At 33.9% G+C, this 26,558-nt stretch overlaps 2 protein-coding genes across 4 annotated transcripts in view; both read right to left on the bottom strand.

Moving 5' to 3' along the window:
• Positions 1 to 4,786, bottom strand: part of LOC143250806 (uncharacterized) — a 57,177-nt gene extending 52,391 nt beyond the window's left edge. For 2 of the 3 annotated variants that reach the window (XM_076501827.1, XM_076501829.1), the window contains exons 1-3: positions 4,092 to 4,785; positions 3,934 to 3,995; positions 431 to 549 (exon numbers count right to left, since the gene is read on the bottom strand). In XM_076501827.1, coding sequence (XP_076357942.1) covers positions 431 to 549; positions 3,934 to 3,995; positions 4,092 to 4,486 — 576 coding nt within the window. In that variant the 5' untranslated portion in view covers positions 4,487 to 4,785. Of the gene's footprint in view, positions 1 to 430; positions 550 to 3,933; positions 3,996 to 4,091 lie in introns of all 3 variants that reach the window. The other variant, XM_076501828.1, reaches the window with a different exon arrangement.
• Positions 4,787 to 13,553: 8,767 nt separating this feature from the next.
• LOC143250805 (uncharacterized protein SCO4629-like) lies at positions 13,554 to 26,327 on the bottom strand. The gene is made up of 3 exons (XM_076501826.1): positions 25,959 to 26,327; positions 22,892 to 23,015; positions 13,554 to 17,396 (listed from the first exon to the last, which is right to left on the bottom strand). Exons 1-3 carry the CDS (start codon positions 26,085 to 26,087, stop codon positions 16,927 to 16,929), a joined length of 723 nt encoding a protein of 240 aa, XP_076357941.1. The 5' UTR covers positions 26,088 to 26,327; the 3' UTR covers positions 13,554 to 16,926.
• Between the last annotated feature and the right edge of the window lie 231 nt (positions 26,328 to 26,558).

Genomic DNA, 26,558 nt, shown 5'->3' with positions numbered 1-26,558 from the left:
TGCAATAAGAAATGAGAAATATTTCAATATCAATGTTTATAATTTTAAAAATAAGCAAAAATTATTTATGTCCTATGAAACACCATAATATGCTTACTTGAAATATGATATATACTATTTCCAACCCATAAAGAGGGTCCCAAAGTGAAGAGAAAATAAAAGGTAACAAATCAAATCCTCAACTTTGACCAGATATTAATTTAATTAAAATCATGTTCAAATCCAGACATTCTCTGCTTGGTATTCATACCATTACAACACTTTCAACAAAACAAATAATAATATTTTTATGACAATCTGTTGTAAATTTTAGATTTTATATTTTGTGTCAGTTTACAACTATATTTACATAAGCCTATAAGTGAATTTTACTAAATAAAATAATCAATGTTATATTCAAGCATTTTTATCCAATAGTATTAAAACTTACCTGTATCTCTCTTAAAACACTTGGACATAGTTTTACTTGTTTTCTGTTCTTAAAATATTGAAGAATATTCTTGTGGACAACCTTGTTCATTTCTCTTCTCTCTGCTGGCAAATCCATTGCTGATAAAAACAACATAAAAATACATTCATCAAAAAGTTAGTTTGATGAAAATCTTACAAAATCAAGTATTAGTATTAGTGTGTTAGTAAAAACTTTCATGATACTAATATAATACAGTGGTACCTCGGTTCTCAAACGACTCCTCGAACAATTTGGTTTTCAAACATATTGTTTGAGAAAAAAATGTCTCGGTTCCCGCTGTCGTGGCCCAAACCCCTGAAATAACCTGACTGATGACCCAAATGACCCTTAGACCATTTTTGACCCACATCAAACTTGCCCAAAACATTTTACCCTCACCTGTCGCTCAGTCCACACCCCAGCTGAAATCTGCTGTGAATGTTCTCATTTTTCTTTTTGTTGTTGTTGTTGTTTTTCTAAATATCCTGATTAAAAATAAGCCACCATGGGGTCAAAGAAGGATAATGAAAGCAGCAAACCAAAAAGAAAAGTTGTTAGAGCCACAATAGAGGTGAAAAAAGATCTCATAGCAAAGTATGAGAGTGGTGTTCGCGATGTCTGACCTTGCTACACAGTTTGGTATGGCAAAGTCTACAGTCTGCACCACACTAAAAAAATAAATAGGTCATAAAAGGAACTGGTGTTGCAAAAGGAGTGACAATGCTTACGAAACAAAGATCACACACAATGGAAGAGGTAGAAAAACTGTTGTTGATTTGGGTAAACGAAAAACAGTTAGCTGGTGGCAGCATTTCTGAAACCATTATTTGTGAGAAAGCAAAGCAGTTGCATGCTGACCTCCTGAAAAACACCCCTGGAATGAGTGCTAATACAAGTGATGCCTTTAAGGCTAGTAGGGAGTGGTTTGAAAAATTTAGGAAGAGAAGTGACATACATAGTGTGGTGATACATGGGGATGATGCCAGGCAGAAACAAACCTCATTAGACAAGTTTTTAGTGAGAAATAGGTCCAGTGAGTCTCAAGCAGGTTGTAGCAGTGCAAAGAGACAGAAAAGAGAAAGAACCCCAGAAGGAGAGTTACCTGACGTTTTTATGGAAGGTAACTCCCCTTCCAAACAATAATAACCCTCCTACTTTCCACGTTCTTCACCACCTTTCACTTATGCCATCAGCTCTCCTCAGCACAGGTAAAGTGCAGTTAAATTTTCATTTATTGTTTTTTTATTGTGTTTATAGTTTTTGTGGTTGACTTTATGCATGTAAGTATTATTAAACAGATATTAATAAGCAATAATTTTACTTAAAATGCTTCATAATGCATAATTTTTGGAGGTCTGTAATGGATTAATTTAATTTACAGTATTTCTTATGGGAAAAATTGATTCGGTTTTCAAACAGCCTTCTGGAACAGATTAAGTTCGAGAACCAAGGTACCATTGTATTGGTAAAAACAGACTGCTATAATAACAGCAAATATATACATTACATGTATAGTTTAATAAGCATGTTGGATAAATAAAACATTACAACTATTAGTGTTTAATGAGTCATTTTTATTCTCCTTCTAAAATAATTATTAAACTCATGAAAATTGATAATAAACTACACAAAAAATTCACACTGATTACGTTAGACCGGAAAAGTAAACAAATTACAAAAAAGGAAAATAAAGTCTTGGAATAATGAAAAATAATAACTAGAAGACACAAAGTAAAATAACATATAATGAGACACAGGTTCAAAACTAACTAGTCAATGTCAATAATAGCAATATATGGATATTTATACATTAAAAATTATATCACTGTATTTGTAAAAAAGACAAAATGGTATAAAATTAAAAAAATATGTTGTGAGGTTTTCAATTAGGTTTATTTCTTTCAGAAAACCTCAACATAATACTTTTAATATCTGAATACTCTTCACATTGCAAAGAAATTAAAGTCTATATTAGGTAATGCAAAAGTCATTTGCTATCATGACACTTCTAGGTATCACCCTAATATGATAATTATAAGTACTCTTTTTATTTTTTTTAAATAATTTAACAACAAATAATAGTTTGGAATGTTAATAACCTTGCAAGAATATGTGAAAGTGATCCTACTATGGCATCGTGTCACAGTATCAACAGCTGTGCACCAAAGTAAACCCAGTAGCAAAATCAGTTGGAAAACTGGTACTAATATTCCACCCACATATTTTCAAGTCATAAAAAGCAAGACTGCATACACTTTTTTCACAACACCAAACTACCTCATACAAGAAGTAAGTATCTTTCAAATTTTCACCCTCCATATCTAACACTTAACACTTGTCACTACTGAAACTTGTTTTCCACCTCACTGCAGTGGCAGCTTGTGACAATTGTTTTAAACAATATAAAAAAAGGAGTGGTTAGCCACCACCACCACCCATGAATCCAACACTGCAATGATCAGTCATAAAGACTCTTTCTTCTTTATTAAAAAAACAAAAAACAGTATCCACAGAATTAGCTTTACTTAAAATATTAATTTGAAAACATTACTACTTCCATATCTATCCAAACTGTTAACATAATAATGCAGAAAAAAGGTTCAAAAACAAACCCACATTATTTACATCCACTCAATTGTAAGCTATGTTTCCTACTTCCCAGTCACACTAAAATAATTTGTGCAACAATTTCTTTAAAAACCTAACTTGCTAATTATCCTTTTATATTCCACTTTACAACAGGGTTTCTTCAGGTCAAGACATACAACATATAATACTCATTTAAAAATGATAAAAAACACATTTTGATAGATATCTAACCAAGCATACTGAATTATACTAAATAAATGTTTGGTTTCTAGTTTTAAGTTCATCCCAGCAAGCTGCTAACACAGGTTCACATCCATTTTAATCATTAAGATCAACACAACTTACTGGACTTTCACATCCTTATGCTCTGAACATCTTATACGTAACCTCACCAGTAACCTTAACTGTTTATTAATCAGTGTGCATGTATTTATAAATGAAATACTTGTTATTTTTACTTAAGTGTTAAGATAGAAGCTGTCTAGTTCATTATGAAATTTTACACAGGTTTTAATTAACATACAAGAGTTAATTACATGCAAGCACAACATTCTTCTGATTTCATTTCATTAAACTTATCTCTAAAACTAAATCACAGAATCCAGCAATACAGATTATATATCAAAAATTGTTTTAGAAATTTAATAACTTTACAAACTTATCAGTGAGAGCAAACATGAAAACTATAACTATATGTCCCCCCCCAATCCTACTATATCTAATGCTGGAAAATCATTCTGCCTAGTACTAGTATCATGGCCAGCTGGAATACAATACATATAGTTGTAGTTGTGATGCTATTTATATTACCTCAACAGTCTGAAGTTACTGATTTAATTCCTTTTAAAGCATTTATAAATAATGTTAGCTTTCTACACTATAAATGTACTTACCAATGGTAATTGAATTATTAAAGAGCCAAAGCCAACAGGAACACAAATCTTGCATTGATATCCTAAAAAAATACCAAATAATCTCAGGTTATTAATTCAACTGAACATTGTAACTTCAAGATATTAAGCCTCCAAATCTGATAATGTTTTTTACTTACCACTGCAAAACCTTCTCTAATAGAGATTTTATCTCTTCTTCTGGAAGATTTTTTTTGCTTTCCAAATTTGAGCTTAAATTTCCAATATCACCTGAACAAAGCCGGACTTTCCAGCTGAACAGAAACGATACCAAAGAAGCTGCATCCTTCCACGCTGAAGGATAAATCCTGCAAACATTTCCATTAAGTCCTTTTCGAGAACATTTGTGTTCCGTATATCGTTTAGGACTACTAGATAATTTGTGTAATTCCCTACTTAACTCCTCTACAGTTTCTCCAATATCTTCATAACTACATGACACTTCTAAAGACCTTGCTTCTCTTGCTAGAATATCAACAACCACACAAAAAGGGATATTCGTTAAGCCTTGGGAATGAAATGAACAACATTCCATTGTCTTTAAACCTTAGTAACTAAGGTAAAGTTTACCAGAAACACAGTCAAGTATTATTGTTTATTACATTAACGTTGCTTGCTGGATGAAACTGAGAGTGTATAACTTAACCACTATGTTTTATACTATAAATTTGTTTATAACAAAATATACTCGCTACAACATGTACATGTATATTCTAATGTTAATAATATCAACACCAATAACTCGCGATTGTTCCTCTTTCTACAATGTTCGTCAATTACGAACAATATGCTACTATTGTCTTCACGCACAAAGCCCAACATCCTCTCAGTAGGCACGTGGGTTAATCGTTTTTATCACGTGACTCAAGTAGTTTTATTCTATTAACCAAGTATTCACCTAGACCTATATCAGGGTAGAGCCAATCAGAGTGTTTGATATTGGTTGTTATGACAAATAATTGGTATTTCTGTATCACAGTGCTGATGTGGAAGTCAATCGGAAATAGTTTAACAGCGGCTTCGTTCGTTTGTAGTTAAGTTTGTAGCATTGAAACCGTATTTTCAGCGTTACAAGTACGCAAACATACCACACTGAGTGACTTATACTGCCAAAATCCGAATTTCAATTCTCAGTAATGGACAAAATTCAAATAGCCCATTGTGTAGCTCTGTGGAAAAACGAAACAAACGGGATTAATAATATTAATATTAGATAAAAATAATCATGATTATTTGTAACAAAACTATTAATACAACAAATTGTGGTGTCCAAGATAATAATTGTAAAATAAATATGATGAATTTAAAGTTGTTTATTTTAAAAATTTATTTACTGATCATGTAGTTGCTTTTCAGTAAATTAGATATAAAATATATAACCAAAATGTTTTTCGGTAATTTTTATCTGATTTTGGATTTAAAAAAAAACAAACATTGATTACGTTTTGTATCTTTAACATTACAGTCAGGCAGCTTCAAGTACAATAAAAATATGAGGTATTTAAAAAAGAATATATATAAAAATGTTATACGAAATTTCGGCGTATTCAAACTGTCAATTAACGAGTATTGAATACTCGTCCATAAAAATGTAAAGCGAGAGAAAATTTTATGCTAGTTCTTGTTTTTAATATTTAGAATTTACATTATCACTGTAGTGTTGGTTTTGTTGTTTAAAACGAAATTTATGGACAAAGTGGCTAAAATGATTTCAAGCAAAATATAAATTTTTGCACAGTGATATGTCTGCGCACTTACAACGCTATAAGTCGGGTTTCGATACCCGTGGTTGGTAGAGCATAGATATCCCACTGTATAGTTTTGTGCTTAGCTAAAAACAAACATATAAATTTGGTGTATTTTTGAAGCTTCTCGAAAATAAAAACTATGTAATTTACCTTAAGAAAAAAAAATGTATGTATTTGTTTGTAGCTAAGCACAGAGAGATAAACAAAGAGTTGTTTGTTGCTTGCCCACCACGAGTATTGAAACCCGGTCTCCAGCGTTATAAGTCCGTAGACATGCCACTGTGTCACTACGGGATGGAAGTGCAAAATTTTAATAAAAATATAATTTTATAATTAATTTATTTTTCAATGACGAAATTAATGGCCAAGCAGGCAAATTTCAAGTGTGAAATGTGTTTGTTTTAAGGCAAACTTACATAATAAGCTAACCACACTCAAAATACCACAGGGGGTCTAACCACGGATTTTAACATTGTAAGTCCCTAAAATTATCATCGAATGAGAAGAAAAACAGTGCAAATAAAGCAAATTATGAAAGTTATGAAGATTAAAACGTTTGGTTGCTTAAGATAATGTAAGAAATATGATCAAGTGTTACACTGTTTAAGTATCACAATAGGGCTATGAGTTTTTGTTGTATACCGATGCTTGTGATATTGGAAATGAAGTGTGTTCGAATGAACCATGCATAATTCAAATGGTTGATGAACGTTAAAAATTTGGAAGTGATGACAGTACACTGGAGAATAGTTGATGGATTGTCTCACTGCATGCTGAGACCCTATTGGTTCGTTTTAATGTCCTAATCCGAGAAGGTGTATAGGAGTTGAAACCATTTCTGCTATAGTGGTTACAATACATACAACATTAGTGGATGGGCTGGATGAAAAGCCAGGATCTAACATGAATGTTGTTTCTTGTGCAGAAAGATAAACACAACCATCTCAGATTGAGGAACATAGTGTAGATGTAAGTAGCATATTGCACTTAAACGAGCTGTTAGGAGTGCAGTAAGGTATGTATATACCATTATTATCGATCATCAAGGCGTTGTTCTCAGCCTGCATTACGGATGGTGTTTCTGACGCAAGATATTTCACAGACTTTGCATAACACAAAGACTTGAGGTCAACAAGTTGTTTCCCGTACTTGAGTTAACATTAGTTCGTGACCGCATTAGAGTCGAGATATTTAGCACTGGTGTGAACCTATATGTTGAGTACTACCCAGAGAAAAGCCAACTTAAACAAAGTAAATTCCAGCAGAGAACTGTTGGTCTCCCTCTATAGAAAATAGCCCTGAATACTGCTGGTCCAATTTTAATGGTGAAACAAAGTCACCTTTTTATGCTCATGGCCATATGCATAGGTTAATATATCAGCATAGTCGGTAGCTTATGCATTTGTGAAGTACTGAATAGCTCCATTTGGAGCACCGGAATAGATGTTTGCGGGTTAAGAAGCTACCTTTAACAGCTAGTTTTTTTAACTGTTGGGGAAAATCTGTGTTTTGTCTGATGACCTCAATCTGATGGTATAAAGGAGTGGGTAATACAGAATTTCCATGTGTATGCTTGCTACGTTTATCAATAACAATCAAACTAATTAGAATGAACACTTATTGTACATCATGATAATTATTCGCCAATATTCTCATATTCAGGTCGAAAGTCTTGCTCGTTGTAGATGGGATATATGATCATCCCGTCTACATTGATTGAAAGTCTTGCTCGTTGTAGATGGGATATATGATCATCCCCTCTACATTGGATGTACTACGATGTTTACAAGAACTATTCAGATTGGTTAAAGTCTGTGTTAGCTGTAGCACACAAGATTACACATCAAAAACTAGGAATGGCCATCATGTGATAGAAGATCTGTATGTTATGAAAAGACAGCAAAAGGAACGAATATACCTCAGTTCAGATTATATGTGACGTTAGTATGTGCCAGTGGCACAAAAGCTGCACTTATCTCACTAAACAGGACCTCATCTTATGATTCAGTGAGTGATTTCATTGATATATGAGTTACAGCAGCCAAGATGCACTTGAAAGCACATAGCTGCATTCACGTTACCAATAAAATTCTAGTGAATTAGCTTCACCAGAGAATAAGAACAGAAAGTCATTTATCTAATAGTGAAGCAGTTATATTTCTCCTGGCTATATTTATATCAATATAAGTTTAATGGCTCATAGATAGCAGCACATTACTGTACCACATCATCGAAATGTAGCCTGCGTGATGTAAACCCAAAAGGTTGCCAAAGTAAATAGCAAAGGAGATGAAAGCAGTCTGACTTAAGCAATTAGTTTATGTAACAACGTTTAACAACAAAATATATATTGTATAGCAGTACACCTAAATAAAAATATATGTGTGTTTGGCCTTAAGTGCACGTGAGAACATTATATAAAGTAACACATAAATGTTGTATAAAACGAATAGATCAATTACAAAAAGAATACAGCTGTTAAGCAACGTATTATATGGAAACAAAGAATTTGGCCAAGATGCTAAAACCTTGTGATACGAGGTTCAATCTGAATACTGATTTATGACGTATTGTTTAAATGTATATTACATCTATTATTTTCATAAATAGTAATGATATATTATTTCAATTTCAACAGTGAAAGATTTAACAGGTAGTGGATATTCAAGAGAATAACAAAAACAGTGAAGAGACTCACACTATGCCTGTACCTGGGAGACTACTTCTGTCAAGTATAGTGCAAGATATTTTGTTTGAATTAGTGAAATGTTTAGTGAGTTGGTAAAATTATCAGAATTAAATAAACTCCATAGATAGTAGTTTACATATTATAATAGATATGCACTTGATGTACTCAGTGCTTTGTTTGGTTGTAAATGTAATATTTAAGAACAAGCAGATTTAAATATTTAGTGAACACACAGTTTACTAAATATCCTTTTAATGTTGCTTTACTACAAAGTATAGTTCAAGATGTATGAAATGCAGACTGTGAGTGTACCAGTGAAGAAGTAAAATAAAATCTGTATGGTCTAACTTACGCCCGGTATAGCCAGATGATTAAGGCACTCCACTTAAAATCAGAGGGTCGCGAGTTCGAATCCCCATCACATCAAATATGCTCGCCCTTTCAGCCGTGAGAGCATGATGATTTTACGCTCAATCCCACTTTTCGTTGGTAAAAGAGTAGCCCAAGAGTTGGCGGTGAGTTGTGATGACTAGCTGCCTTCCCTCTAATCTTACACTGCTAAATTAGAGATAGCTAGCGCAGATAGCACTCCTGTAGGTTTGCGCGAAATTAAAAAAACAAACAACAAATGGTCTAAATTTGAAAATTCCACTTAATTAGTACCAAACTCGTACCTGAAAGAAACTGTGGTGGATTTTAACAATCAGAGGTAAAGGTTAGTGTCTGCTAACCTGAGTGGGGCAATGTTTGTAAGAGTCAGTTTTACAGTCTCAGCCCCATAATTTTCCAATTGGGGGATTGATTCTAGGTCAAGCTGTGACGTATATTTAAAAGTAAGCTTGATATACAAAATATATAAGTACATCATTTGCCAGTATTGAGCTTACAATTTCTCCAGTGGGTCAGTTGCAAGCTTCGTGACTTATGTTAAATATTCGGTGTTTTGATCACCGCAACAAACAGAATGCAGACGGCCTGTTTAAATAATGGTTTTAGTTAAAACAAACACTGCTCATTTGAGCTAAAATTATCTACTAGTATTGCGGTAAAAGTGCATAAAGAGCATAAATCGTTTATGTTATTGTTAGTGAATGTACAATATAAATTTTATTATTGTTACCATCCGGTTAAAAGATATCTTCAATGAGCGCATATGCAGTATAGGACAGCCTTAATTTAAACAGCCTTTACCGAATATAATCAATACATTAGCATTTGGCCAGTTATGCTATAATTTCAGTACTCAAAAATGTGAGCAAAGCATGGGCTTCAAATCCATTAATTTATATGGATATCATATTTTTCGTGATTTTATTTCAGTCCAACTCACAGTAACAATATACCAAGACCAAATATATTATTTATTATTAACTTTTATGGAAATGAATACAGTATTTGAAAACTCGGTAATATGGATACACAAGCCAGACATTACATCTTACAACTTATTCGAGAAGCTTTTGTGCTCTTAAGAATTTTTTAACATGAGTTTGAAATTTGTTTTTTATAAGTAAAGTAATATATTTATTTCACTGACATATTACCTAATAATTATTTTTAATTAGATCGTTTTATTTTTGTTCACAAGTGAGCACAAAGCTACACAATATGTTATCGGTGCTCTTCCTACCACAGGTATTGAAACCCGGATTTTATTGGTGAGAGATCGCGTACATACCGCGGTCCTACTAGGGAGCTCGTGGTATTTACTCTTCCACATAAACATTGTTAATGTAGAATTTTTTTTTCAGGATTTGTAGTGCATACTAGGGGATTTAGACATTATAGAAATAGAATTTAAAAAAAAAAAAACATTTACTCTCCAGATAATAAAAAAGTATATTATTATTTGGGGAGTACAGTTACGACAGAAAGTGGTCCTACCCCTGCGTCCCGAGTAGTTTTTTGCTCATAACTTAAAAAGTATCACGATTAGGCTAATAAACGTATACCGTATTATAAATATTATACTAACACACATCTACATAAATTTTTATGTAAATTAAACGACAAATAAACTGTTTATAAACAAATAACCAAAAATAGGAGGAGCAGAAAGTGTTCATACATTTCAGAACGTGTGAAAAAACTGATATTCCCATAACAATTTTGTTTAGTTTGGCAAATAAACTACATTACACCATTCCAGAACTAGACACTGGCTTCATAATTACTGGAATTTAGCCAGCAAAAAATTTACTTCCGGCAATTTAACGCCGTCTCCGTCATTATCTGCATGGTCATCATGACGAACATGAAACAACTGTCCAGTGATTTAAAAAACCGAATTATTGAAAAATGCAACTCTTGTGTGTCTCCTTCCGGTATTGCTACACAACTTAACGTACCAAAATCTCCTGTTCAAAGCATAATTGCCAAGTTTAAGCTTACAGGATCAACTGCTGACCTCCCTCGTCCCGGACGCCACACCTAAATTCCAGAGAGAACCAAGAAGAAGGTTCTCAGAGAAATTAGTAGGAACCATCGTTTAACACGTAATGACATACAGAAACTGGTAAGGGAAACAGAGGTTGAAGTAAGCACCTCTACACTTACGAACATGTTACGCTCTTCTGGGTTCAAAGCATGCCGTTCTCGTAGAACTCCATATTTAAAGCCTGTTCATTGAGAAGCACGATTGAGGTATGCAACAAAGCATGTATATAAACCCTTTACCTATTGGAAGAGTATTCTTTGGTCAGATGATACTAAAATCGAGCTTTTCGGTCACAATGAAGGGGGGAACGAAATCTTCCAAAGAACACCGTCCATATAGTTAAACACGGAGGTGGCTCGATCATGCTATGGGGTTCTTTCAGCTCTTCTGGTGTAGGCAGCCTTTACTGCGTCAATGGAGTCATGAAAAAAGAAGAATACGTTAATATATTAGGCACTTATATCAAGAATGACGCTCGAAACTTGCAGCTTGGGCGTCGTTGGATCTTCCAGCACGACAATGACCTTAAGCACACATCGAAATATGTGCAATTCTGGTTGCAGAGGAACCAGTTAAGCGGTTCTGGAGTGGCCATCGCAGTCACTCGATCTCAACCCAACTGAAAACGTTTGGTATGAGTTGAAGACCAGGGTTCATCAGCGTCATCCGAAAAACGTGCAAGAGTTGGAGGCCTTCTGTAAAGAAGAATGGAAGAAAATACCAGTCGAGTACTCTCAAACGATCATGGAGGGCTATGAGAAGAGATTGCGCCAAGTAATTCATCTGAAAGGCTACACAACTGACCATTAAAGTAGACGCACGAACACTTTCTGCCCTTCCTATGTTTGGTTATTTGTTTATAAGCAGTTTATTGTCGTTCAATTTACATAGAAATTTATGTAGATGTGTGTTAGTATAATATTTATAATATACTATACTTTCATTTTCCTAATCTTAATACATTTTCCGTTATGAGGGAAAAACTACTCACGACGCAGGGATACGAACACTTTCTATCGTAACTGTAAATGTTATTTTTTATAGCTTATTGCCAACATGTCATTGTTTATGACACTGCCAAGTGTTATATATTTTTATGGCTTATTGCCAACATGTCATTGTTTATGACACTGCCAAGTGTTATATATTTTTATGGCTTATTGCCAACATGTCATTGTTTATGACACTGCCAAGTGTTATATATTTTTATAGCTTATTGCCAACATGTCATTGTTTATGACACTGCCAAGTGTTATATATTTTTATAGCTTATTGCCAACATGTCATTGTTTATGACACTGCCAAGTGTTATATATTTTTATAGCTTATTGCCAACATGTCATTGTTTATGACACTGCCAAGTGTTATATATATTTATAGCTTATTGCCAACATGTCATTGTTTATGATGCTGCTAAGTGTAAAATATATATATCTTTATAGCTTATTGCCAACATGTCATTTTTATGACACTGCTAAGTGTAATATGTATATATTTTTATAGCTTATTGCCAACATGTCATTCTTTATGACACTGCTAAGTGTAATATATATATTTTATAGCTTATTGCCAAATGTCATTTTTATGACACTGCTAAGTGTAATATGTATATTTTTATAGCTTATTGCCAACATGTCATTCTTTATGACACTGCTAAGTGTAATATATATATTTTTATAGCTTATTGCCAAATGTCATTGTTTATGACACTGCTAAGTGTAATATATATATTTTTATAGCTTATTGCCAAATGTCATTTTTATGACACTGCTAAGTGTAATATGTATATTTTTATAGCTTATTGCCAACATGTCATTCTTTATGACACTGCTAAGTGTAATATATATATTTTTATAGCTTATTGCCAAAATGTCATTGTTTATGACACTGGTAAGTGTAATATATATTTTTATAGCGTATTGCCAACATGTCATTGTTTATGACACCGATAAATGTAATGTATATTTATATATAAAAACCAAACTGATATTCCTTCGAGCGATATGATGATAAATCAACTGTTTAGTAGAAGATTAAGTAAGATATTTATTACAGAATAATTACAGATTTCTCTCAAAAACATCAGCTCGGCAGACAGAAAAAAAGTCATTGTCTCGGCAATGCTTCAGATTAGCTTTTGTTATAATGAATATTTTATTTTAATACTAGAGCTGAACAGCAATGAAAACTCATCCTTGAGAGCATGCTTATTTTGTGAAACTGTTAATTTTGTACTATTTTGCTATAATTACTCGGTACTTGTTTTTCTTTTCTTATTTCTATATTAATACCCTATTAAATTCCAGCCAATTACAGATTAAATGTGATATAGAATGTGTTTTGTTGATGTAAACAAGACTGGTATAATTATCAGTTCAAGAGGAGCATGGAACACGCCTAATCAATAATCACTGTATAACTCATCGTGATTTTTTCTTTCTTTTTTTCTCACTAAAACTGGTAATTGAACTGAACAAAAGAAAGACTCATTTACTGAATAAAAAACTTAATCTATTATTCGATTTGCAACTTCCTGCACGAGAACCTAGTTTTACCAAATCATAGCTTTTAACTACTACATGGGAGAGCAAATCAAAAGAGATACAGTAGGCTTACAAATAGTAGTGGAATGCAAACAGTTTGTAGAATTTGATGTAAAGGACTTTCAAATACTGCTTATGACTGCATAACACATCAATCAGTTTATGATGAGAATGATCTCTCACGCTTTATGTTCCTTTACTGCCAATACAATTTTTATTTCTTCCGTTACACACATATACGTGAATGATACAAATGTTGGTAAATAGTATATATATATATTACATGCACAACTTTTATTTTTTATGTACTGTTTACGCAAAGGAGTACATATTTACACTGATGTGTATCATATTTGGAGCACTGTGAACTCAGTATACAATTCAAATAAACAGTATTTATTATAATAAAAACAAAGTGTGTATACTTGCTTAGATGATGGACTGTCGTTTCTGTTGAAACATAAGTTGTTTTCTCTCCACATTGCACTGATCGAGATCGTATACAAGACTGTTTAAATCTAATGTTCCTTGTTGATAGGCAATATCAGGTTTACTCAGAGTGTCTGGCACTATACATGTGATTGGTCATTTTCATTCAAACATGCGGGAGGTTGTTACCTTAAAATATGACCGTAGAGTGAAAATTTACCTGAGGCTCAAACACCGATAAGCATATAGGGTCAGTCTTGTATATTGTACCCCTTTTCCATATGGGTGTGTGATTAATTACTATGTTTCATTTAATTTCAAATTTAATTGAGATCCAAATCTTAGTGACTTCATAGCTAGCTACGGCCATGCCTCGAGATGTCACTTGATCAGACATTGGAGGATGCTGCTGTATGCACATTGGCGCAGAGCTGTACAGCATTACAACTACAACATTCATGGGCAGACCAGGTGTTACTTCAAAGGAATGACAAAGGAACAAAGAAAGCTAGAACAAACTCAAGTCTTGTTTATGAAAACTGTACCAGAATAACTAACAATTCGGTAAAACACTACATTAACACAGGGATTAGAAAATGCATAATTCTTATGTATAACATAAATGATAATAAAATATATTTATAACTCCCATGAATGATTGTTTTATATTTATCTAAGATTAATCTAAAGTAGTACAACAATAAAAATTTCAGATTAACTTCGTTTCTTTCCTTTACCACAAAAGTTAAAATGGGGAAAACATGTAACCGACTTTTTTTAACACATTTCTTTCCTACAGACAATAATCGCATTTAATAGTTTCTTAATATACGTGGAAGTAATAGATGATACCTAAGCTCCACATTTGGTAATATATAATAACTGTTTTTGTAAACTGTTGTAAACTGTGTTCATACCCTTAGTCAATAAGTTACGTTTACTAGGTTTTCAATATTATTTTGCGGTGTGAAAATCGTTATATTTACTTGTATCTTTAAGTTTTACACACGTATCTGAGTTTGTGTTTTTTTTTTTCTCTTATAACAAAGCCACATTGGGCTATCTGCTGAGCCCACCGACGGGAATCGAACCCCTTATTTTAGCGTTGTAAATCCATAGTCTTACCGCTGTACTAGCGGGGAACATCTGAGTTTGAAACTAGCTCTTAAATAATAAAAGGATAGGGCGCGTGGCCAGTTAATTAAAGTGCCCAGACTGTGATTCTGGGATTCATGGTTCACACTTTTGATGTTGCAAAAATGAGCTATGCACTTCAGAGCGGTAGGTGTGGTATCAAGTCCCACAGTTCAGAAATTAAACAGTAGCGACCTCTCACAACCTGTCTTGTTTACAAAAATATATACATGAATCCTTTCACTTAAACGAATACGTGGGTAAAGATAAAATAAGAGCAAATAGATTAAATGCAAATCAAGAAAGTCAATAGCTCAAGGGTTTGGGGAAAAGGAGTCTAGAGCCAGTTTTAAGTACCTGCAAAGAAAGCAACTGTTTCAAGCTTTACTTGGTCAGAAAAAACAAAACAAAAAACGTATTATATCTTTTCTCTCACAAAAAAACACCAAAATATGCAATGTTTAACTTTTTTAATTTACTCGTAATTTCAAAAAAGTGAAGACAAGTTCTCTTAAGCCTCGTGCTACCAAGAAAGACATTAAGAAGATCATTTTTGTTCATACCAGATCTTACATAGAAAAGATATACCTACGGAAAGCTTTTGAGTTATTATGTTCATCATATGTCATTGTTCTTGACTTTGCTTTTAACGCAGAAATCATAACTTCCATCCAATAATACATTATACATATTACAAACTCATTGTACATGTGCATAATAAATACATTATACATATTACAAACTCATTGTACACGTGCATAATAAATACATTATACATATTACAAACTCATTGTACACGTGCATAATAAATACATTATACATATTACAAACTCATTGTACACGTGCATAATAAATACATTATACATATTACAAACTCATTGTACACGTGCATAATAAATACATTATACATATTACAAACTCATTGTACACGTGCATAATAAATACATTATACATATTACAAACTCATTGTACACGTGCATAATAAATACATTATACATATTACAAACTCATTGTACACGTGCATAATAAATACATTATACATATTACAAACTCATTGTACACGTGCATAATAAATACATTATACATATTACAAACTCATTGTACACGTGCATAATAAATACATTATACATATTACAAACTCATTGTACACGTGCATAATAAATACATTATACATATTACAAACTCATTGTACATATGTATGATGAATTTGTGAACCGAAGCAACGATATACTATCATCTGATCTGCTACTGTCGCATACATTTTTGCACAACTTATCGCATTACAGGTAAGCCATCTATACTTATGTGTGTTTTTCTTATAACAAAGTCACATCGGGCTATCTGCTGAGCCCACCGAGGGGAATCGAACCCCTGACTTTGGCGTTGTAAGTCCGGATACTTACCGCTGTACTAGAGGGGAGCCATCTGTTTATAATACTAAAATTCGAGATTTGGTTCCTTTGGTATATAAAGTGTTTGAAAGTGCTGTGCTTAACAACAAACAATTCAGTATACAATATCTTACGTTTGAGGCACACTAACGTATTGAAACCGTTCAAGGTTTTTATGATTTACATTTCGTATAAGTTTGGGTTTGTTCAATGATGCAAGTGTATTCGATATTCTAAATGATTACATGCATGTGGTATTAAAAATATTTCATATTTTTTTTCAATACTGTAGTGGTGCTAGTCACTTTGTCGTGTTTCACCGAGCATTAACGAAAATACTTCGATAAACAGTCACTCAGTAAAACAGTAAGCTGTGATGTCGAGAAAACCCACTTGTAGAGAAATATATATGCAAAAAACGGCTCGTTTGGGTTGAGAAAATATTTTACATAGAAGAGCGAACAACGATGACCGAAGAAGGTCGAAACGTTCTTCGCTCTTCTATGTAAAATATTTTCTCAACCCAAACGAGCCGTTTTTTGCATATATATAAAACAGTAAGCTGTACTTAATTTCTAAATAAAATAAACAGAAAACCCTAAAATCAGTTTTTTATAATAAAATCGTTATAACGACCAGTTTCAATGAGATGATCATATGCTATAATAACTTCAGGAGGAACAGTCTGATGTATTTGAAAACCAATACGAGGATACACCTGTATCCTTTGCAATATCCCTAGCATCGCTGCTAATAATTCTCTAATACTACAAACACCACGGATAGGGTACAGACGAAAAGGAATCGGTGGTGACGTCACAGTTACCCGTAGCAGTGCCGTATTTCCAGGCCATTGTTTCATGAAGGTGGCGTATGTTCGACGTTCCATATAAGGAGTTTGAACAAGGATAATGCTCGATGGTTTTATGTGGTATTTCTTCATAATTCTGTAAGAAAACTTAACATTTTCGCCAGTATTTGTTGCTTGATTTTCCACAATAATCCTATTTCCTGGCACCCCGATGTCGAGCGCCACATCGCGGAAAACATGTGCTTCCGGTTGTTTCCACTTCCCTGAAATAAAATTTTAAACTTTTATTTCAAATACACATGTAAAATAATTAACATATAAAGTTGCTTTTGTTTTGTGATACACCAGAGTCAATAACTTGTACAGTGGAGCCCCTCACTAACGACCCCCTTACTAACGACTTCCCCTGTCATACGACCGGATAATTTTTGACGGTACCCTGTTTGCATTAAATTGACTCCTCGTGGACGACTTCCCCTCAAACGCGACTAACGACCTACCAAATTGAACAATTTTGATTATTTTACCTCTCACTAACGACTAAGTGACATTATTATGTGCCATATTCTGTGAAGTTACATAGCGGTCTGCCTTTTCATTTATGGCATATTACAAATGAGTTTAATTATTCCGTAGTTAAACAGTATTACGTAATCTACTTCAACAATAAATCTATTTCCAGTGCGTCGAATCGAAAAGAAGATTAATTTTCATTGGTAAATTAATCTTATTCTCAATGCGCTCAGTGCGCTTATTCTATAGTACATAATGAATTAGGAACACTAAATCGGATTATTTAACAGACAGGATTAGTGTGCATAATATGAAGATTCCTCATAACACAGATTCATTTTTCACCAGGATGTCGAAGAGAAAGTTGCTTAACTTAGAAGAGAGAGTTTCCGTCATTAAACGACACGACAAAGGGGAAACTGCAATAAAAATCGCCACGGATCTTAGAGTTGGTAAAACCCAAATTCAGACAATCATTAAAGAGAAAGAAAAAATTTTGAAAAAGTGGGAAACAGGCGAAAATCCAGAAAAAAAGCAGAACAAGAGAAGATGCCTATACGACGAGTTGGATGAGAAGGTGTGGCAGTGGTTTGTGAATACAAGATCCAGGAATCTACCAATTACCGGGAAACTAATTCAAGCAGAACAAGAGAAGATGTCCATACGACGAGTTGGATGAGAAGGTGTGGCAGTGGTTTGTGAATACAAGATCCAGGAATCTACCAATTACCGGGAAACTAATTCAAGCAGAACAAGAGAAGATGTCCATACGACGAGTTGGATGAGAAGGTGTGGCAGTGGTTTGTGAATACAAGATCCAGGAATCTACCGGGAAACTAATTCAAGCAGAACAAGAGAAGATGCCTATACGACGAGTTGGATGAGAAGGTGTGGCAGTGGTTTGTGAATACAAGATCCAGGAATCTACCAATTACCGGGAAACTAATTCAAGCAGAACAAGAGAAGATGCCTATACGACGAGTTGGATGAGAAGGTGTGGCGGTGGTTTGTGAATACAAGATCCAGGAATCTACCAATTACCTGGAAACTAATTCAAGCAGAACAAGAGAAGATGCCTATACGACGAGTTGGATGAGAAGGTGTGGCGGTGGTTTGTGAATACAAGATCCAGGAATCTACCAATTACCTGGAAACTAATTCAAGAAAAAGCATTAATATTGGCATCTCAGCTTGGCAATGAAGGCTTCTCTGCTAGCAATGGATGGTTAGATAGATTCGTAAAAAGGCATAATATCAAAGCAGCTATTCTCTGTGGCTAAAGTGCTGAAGTTTCTCAAGAAGCAGTTGAAGATTGGACTAATCGTCTCCCATCCATCTGTGAAGGCTATTCCCCTAATGACATATTTAACGCTGATGAGACTGGGATACAATACAGATCACTTCCAACAAAATCAATGGTCAAGAAGGGAGAAACGACATCCGGTGTAAAAGTTCCGAAAGAAAGAGTTACAGTAATGCTTTGCTGTAGCATGTCGGGAGAGAAAGTTCGGCCACTTGTTATTGGTCATTGTGCTAAGCCGCGTTGCTTTCGTAATTCTGATATGAATTCATTGGGTGTAGATTATTATCACAACCGAAAAGCCTGGATGACAATTCCCATATTTACCGAATGGGCAAAAAAATTTAACAACAAAATGAAACTTCAGAAACGCAATGTTATGCTTTTTATCGACAACTGCACTGCCCATGTTGCAATCCCTCTATCTAATGTAAAAATCGTTTTACTTCCTCCTAATGCAACTTCTAAGCCACAGCCTTGTGACGCCGGAGTTATACAGACCGTCAAACTGCTGTATCGCAAAACATTCTTGAGACAACTTTTGTTTCACATGGATAACGACCAGACGGCTACAGGTCCCGAGTTGTGCAAAAAAATCACTCTTCTGAACGCAATTGTGTGGTTACGCGTCGCTTGGCTTCGAGTTAAGGCTTCGACAATTCAAAAGTGTTTCTTGAAATGCGGCTTTAACTTCTGTTTAGGCGAAGTGTCAAACGAAAGTGAAGACAATGTTTCAGAAAACCAATCTGACCCCGACTTCAGGCTTGTCTTGAATGGTGTAACTCTTGGCGAATATGTCAACTTCGACAACGAAACTCCAGTTTGTGATGATTCAGTTTCTGACAATATTATCGCGTGTCCTGAAGAAATCGAGAGTGATGATGGTGAAGAATGTGACGACACAACTGTAGAGTCTTTCGAGCCAATTGACTGTGCCACTGCAATGTCATATGCAGAAAAACGTTTACAGTTTGGTCTCAAACACGGCAAAATGGACATTGTAGATTGCATGGTAGCAGTGAGCAAAGACATTAAAACTGTACAATTTTCGGAGAAAAAACAAACAAAAATTAGTGATTTCTTTAAGAAAATGTAGTTTCTTATCGTATTTTAAGTCTGTATTTGATCATTTTTGTGCGTGTGTAGCATTTCTTTTACAGTGATTTCTTTATAAAAATGTATTTTATCATCGCATTTTAAGTCTGCATGAGCATTAATGATTTAAGAAAATGTCTTTTATGATCGTATTTTAAGTCTGCATGAACATTAGTGATTTCTTTAGTTTACGATCGTATATCCAGTCAGTATTTGAACACTTTGCCTATTATAAAAACGTACATAATTTAAATCTTGGTAACGAATTGGGTATCCACCCCTCACTAACGACTCCCCCTCATTAACGACCTTTTTGTCGAGGCATTTTTGAAGTCGTTAGTGAGGGGCTCCACTGTATTTTGTTCGATACTGTTAATTTTCGTTCCTTCCTGTTAACTCTATTATTCTTACCTTGCTAGACATGTACTCTTACTCCACGTATATTATTCTTACCTTGCTAGACATGTACTCTTACTCCCCGTAAACACAAACAGCATACACATAACTTTTCTATTATAATTTATCTTCTGTTTAGCGTAATTTATAGGCAATACAAATAATAGTACGTTCTTATTTGGTAATGTTGTTTTATAGCTTTTGAAAGGTTGTTTACTAAGTTTTAAGCTAAATAATTATATAATTAGTGCATTTAATCAACTACTGACATCCCACATTCACTAATGCAATGATCAACAGCTCATACTTTATATAATCATACAAAAAACTGCAACAATATTTCCATTACTGCTACAAAAAACATGATTTTGAAGGACTACTTGGCCGGGTGTAGCCTGCAGTTGGTACGATGGACTGCGGATCCAAAAGTTCACCATTTGAGTTGTAATATGCCGTTTACACACCCCACAGTTTCAGCTCTGGAGTCATCACACGTGTGAGAGTCAATCGTGCTAATTAATTAAGAGTATTTGCATGCTATGCAGCGGGTTTCCTCCTACTTTCAATAGTTCTAAATTAGGAATAGCTGTACTTGAACTTTATGGATATCTTATCTGGCCATTTAGTCCAGGAGTCGCATTAAGCGCCATTAATTCTGAAACCAAATTATCTTGTATCATCAGATGAAACAACTGTGAGTATTGATTCGTCTTTGTGTCAATCAAAATAAATACCTCATGAAGTTGATGATCATTAAGTATGATACCGTAAGAACCAACTAATGAAACACTGGACGTAAGTTATAAAGATATATCTGATCCGTTCGTTTGGGTGGACGACATGTACTACCGCACAGGACGCCTATTTCAAGGGCGCCAAAATCAATATTGCAATTATCAGTTCTTGTCAACATTTCCAGGGACAGGCGCGTCGAATACAAGGTTGGTAAGGACCACAATTTTGCTTATGGTCGACTCTGTACATAATTCATTGAGCCAACAGTATAAAGTTAATTTAATTATTGTTAATAAGCATCTTCCTGTTAGTTGTGACTTTGCTAATAACAATTCAGAAAGAATATTTAAAAATTAACCAGGAGTCGTCCTGGATGGTAAAACTTGAAAATACCATTTACAAGAAAAAGTACTCGTCCCCAGTGACGGAAAAGCTAATGTTAATTTATAAGTTTAAATTATTTCATAGCCTTTAAAAAGATTTATTGTGCTACACTCTTGGTTTCAATCAGAACCAAAGCTCTGAGATACTTATACCACCCACCATGAAAAGTAATTGTTGAGTATTTCAGTCATGCTAAGAACCGCTCAGTAATGACATATGATGAATATACATATTCATTCTTGAACTAACGTCACGTTTTGAAACGTGAATGATTGGGTAATTAACTCGTAACAATTTAGTATAGAATATCCTGCTTGTAAAACACAGTTTTTCATCAGTATTTTCATGTCTGCTCTCCCGTCATTTCAAAAGTAAATGTTGAGCTTTGCCTGCATGTGCACCTTTACAAACGGGAAACAGACGTACGCTCGGATGAACGCCACTGTTCACGATATATATATGATTCTACGCCTTTCCATTGATATAGTGTCCATATGCGACACAGTGGTATTGCTAATACATTTACTGGGGAGAGCTCAGGAGGAGAGTTCCCTATGACAAACTCGAAGTGAAATTTCTGGGGATAGGGCAAACATAAGACTTCTACCAGGCAGCATTGGTTATTTACAATGATTTTAAATAAGTCATCTTTGGAGAGCTAAAATAGAGCCTCGAAACAGGTTAGGAAGAAAAAACACTTTACACCTCCACTCTAATGTGAATAAAATATCTGTATGATAGTGACAGAAATAAATATAAATACAATAATATTTTAGTTTTTTTTTTGTTTTTTTTTAATTTCGCGCAAAGCTACTCAATGGCTATCTGCACTAGCCGTCCCTAATTTAGCAGTGTCAGACTAGAGGGAAGGCAGCTAGTCATTACCACCCACCGCCAACTCTTAGGCTAATCTTTTACCAAAGAATAGTGAGATTGACCGTCATATTATAACGCCCCCATGGCTGAAAAGTTGAGCATGTTTGGTGCAACGGGTTGTCGAACGCCTTAACCCACCTGGTCATGCCAGACTAATAATATTTTAGTTAACTCGATGTTTTGGAAATGATCTTATATTCTATTGCAATAAGTATATAAATTATGCTATTTCGTATTAATATATATTTTGTAAACTTTAAAGGTTTTAATTATTTTTTCTTTCTTTACTGACCTACTCTTTTGTACCCGTAGGACTGGTAACTATAAAAAAACAAACGTCTTTAAGCATACTACATTTTTCTTTCGATTATTTTGTACACTTTTTTAAGTTTAATCATCAACATACACGAATAATTAATTACTCTCTACTTTTATCTCAAATTGCTACAAACAACTTACCTTTCGTCATGTTACCTGCCTTTCCAGATATAACAAGCCAGTCTCCGTAACCGAGGAGATACAGTTGAGCAGCATGTTCAGCTGTTCGAATGTCATTGTTGCCTAGCAACATGATAACATCGCTCTGCAATACACAAACTTTGATTTATAATATATTATGCATTATGTGAATAAGAGTGATAAAATTATAGAATTCAGAAGAACACGCTTCTATATGTTAAACAAATATATTGGATGCATATGTATATATATCATTGTAGAAACGATTTAGGCAGCTATATTTATTCGCTGAATTTCATACAAAATTACTCAAAAGCTATCTTCGCTAGCCGTCCCTAATTTTGAAGAGACAAATTAAAAAGGAGGTAATTATTGAACACTACCCACCATTACCTCTTGGGCTACTCTTTATCAATGAATATTGAAACTGACCGTCACATTATAACGCCTCCACGACTGAAAGGGTGAGAATCTTTGAGAGTGATATTCGAACTCGTGAATCCAATATTTCAAATCGAGTGCTTTAAATACCAGATCAGTTTTTGGGAGACAAAACAACTGTTTTCAAAGTAGTTTGACTTGCATCTGCCTCGTATATACATTTTTTAACACTCCAGTCTATCGAGATCTAAATGTCTTCTGTTCTTCATACCATGTAGATGAAATTCACAAAGAAATAAAAAACAAAGTATTCATCCTTTACAAAACACTATCAACATTCTTTGATATAAAACTGGAAGGATTTTTTTATAGAATAAGTGTTACTTATGCCAGAAGTTTTGTTTGTTCATTTGAAATTAAACACAAAGCTAAACAATGAGCTATCTGTACTTTTGCTCACAACAGATATCGAAACGCAGTTTCTAGCGTTGCAAGTCCGGAGACATGCCGATGTGCCACTGAATGAGGGCTTCCTTTCTGGAGGATGACAAATGAACCAACAAGCCATAGATAATATTTTCTACTAAATGTAAAAACGAAATATTAAAAATTAACATAATTTTATAAACAATGCTTTGGGGTAGTTTTTCAAAAAATTAATTGACATCCGAAACTTTATGCAATTATAGTGCTTAACTCTTTTATGTACGTCAAAAGCGACGACCACTGCAAATTGCAGGTTAAGTTGTCATCGGAAATGTTTGCACAATAAAAAGTTGCATTTTACAACTTGTAACCGAAAGGACTGATAGATCCCTTTTTTGAATATTTTATACTCTTAAGGTGTCATAAAATTATTAAATACATAATTATATGAGGCTCGGCCACATTCATTATTATTTTTATTTTACGAACCCGTAACTGAATTAAAGAAGATTTAGAAATACGAGTTTATTGGGTCGAACTTTGTACAGATGACCCGGCATGGCCAGGTAGTTAAGGCACTCGACTCGTAATATGAGGGTCGCGGGTTCGAATCCCCGTCGCACCAAACATGTTCGCCCTTTCAGCCGTGGGGGCGTTATAATGTTACGGTCAATCCCACTATTCGTTGGTAAAAGAGTAGTCTAAGAGTTGACGGTGGGTGGTGATAACTAGCTGCCTTTCCTTTAGCCTTACACTTCTAAATTAGATGGTAAAATAGATAAATTCTATTCACAGATAGCACTCGCGTAGCTTTGCGCGAAATTAAAAAAAAAAACCTTTTACAGATAACACTAGCGAGATATAAATGCAACAGACATTTTATTACCATTTTCCTTTCTTACTTGTTAAAAACCTGACGAATCTTAATGCGACTTGATTTTTTATATATACGCCATGAACTCTAGGATATAAAGTTTATATTTTACACACAACTAAACGTCTTTTAACGTAACTCTTATTTAAACAGAGAATGGATTTTACACCGTTTATTTTTTGTTGTGATTAGTATATTATGACTGATTGTTTTAAGTAACCACAGTTAAAATTATGACATGGCCTTGTCGAGAGAGGGCACTCAACTAGCAATTTGTTCGAATCCCCTCTCCCCACTTTCAGCTATGAGGGCGTTATTATGTGATGGTCAATACCATTATTCGTTGGCAAAGTGTAGGTGGGTGGAGCTAACTAGCCACCTTCCCTCTAGTCTACCACTTCTAAATTAGGGTTAACTATTATGGGATGATCCTTGAATAGATTTGCGTGAAATGTCAAAAATAAAGTAAAACACTGACTTCACAGGCGCGACCAAGTTTTGGAAAACAACTGCAATGAATTTTTACTTGTTTATTAATATCTTAACAGTTGGTCAGTTAATATTTCTCTTCATTTGTCTTAGCTTTAAATAGAGATGTAGTTTCTAAATATTCAAGCGATAATTTTTACTTGTTTATTAATATCTTAACAGTTGGTCAGTTAAAATTTCTGTTCATTTGTCTTAGCTTTAAATAGAGATGTAGTTTCTAAATATTCAAGCGATAAGTTTTACTTGTTTATTAATATCTTAACAGTTGGTCAGTTAATATTTCTGTTCATTTGTCTTAGCTTAAAATAGAGATGTAGTTTCTAAATATTCAAGCGATAAGTTTTACTTGTTTATTAATATCTTAACAGTTGGTCAGTTAATATTTCTGTTCATTTGTCTTAGCTTAAAATAGAGATGTAGTTTCTAAATATTCAAGCGATAATTTTACTTGTTTACTTGTTTATTAATATTTCTGTTCATTTGTCTTAGCTTAAAATAGAAATGTAGTTTCTTAACAGTTTATTAATATCTTAACAGTTGGTCAGTTAAAATTTCTGTTCATTTGTCTTAGCTTAAAATAGAGATGTAGTTTCTAAAAATTCAAGTGATAATTTTTACCTTAATAATCTTTTCACGTCACAGAGGCCTTAACTTCAATATTTTATGATATTTAACAGCGACAGTCGGTTCTTGTTTTAAGTGTAAATTTCGTTACTAATTATTTTAACACATGGTATTTCTAAACATTCTAATTGTGTATCATGTATTAATATGGTGAAACTTTTGTATTTTTACAGAGACGATACTGTCTGTCCCAGTGCTTTATTATTTCTATAGTTCAAGAATTACTTGTCGCTTTTTAGGCCTATACGCGTATCAACAAAGTCGAATTCTTACCTTTTTGAGCTCATGATGAAATAGGAGATAATCCCACAAAGTTTGAGCATGAATCAAGTCTTCTTCGGGCACCCGATCGTCTAATTTAAAGTGTTCTGATAGATTTCCTAGCTTGTTTGTTTTATCCATACTTGGTTTATTGAGAATTATGTAGCGTTTTACCGTAGAACATCACTGTCCGTTGAGGATTTCGCGCAATTATTCTTCTGTGAAGACTTAATCTGTACAGGAAGATACAGAAACCTGAATTACTGGTCAGAAATACTAACCTTTCATTTAATAAACCGAACGAAACTCGAACCGAATGTAACAATGGAGAGATTACCAGTAACGAGAAAACCTTACACATATCGTCTTGGAAACATATTTTTATGCGTCGCTGTATTTTGGCACCAAGCCAACCTTCGATCAGCTGATACTATGAAAGCATTACAAAGTCTACATGCGCACATGTTTAGAATGACGTAATGCTTTAAAAATATTACCCAAACTACGAGGTGATGAAAGAATTTGGTTGCTAAATCAAAACAAAAACATAAAAGCAAAAACAGGTGTTGTTTTTCCGTTTCTTTCGTAGTAACAAAGAAATCTAATCTTTCC

This window comes from Tachypleus tridentatus, chromosome 5 (genome assembly GCF_004210375.1).
Source record: "Tachypleus tridentatus isolate NWPU-2018 chromosome 5, ASM421037v1, whole genome shotgun sequence".
Lineage (NCBI taxonomy): Eukaryota > Metazoa > Arthropoda > Merostomata > Xiphosura > Limulidae > Tachypleus > Tachypleus tridentatus.
The sequence above is the reverse complement of the archived record's forward strand: the minus strand, read 5'-3'. Positions and strand labels throughout refer to the sequence as shown.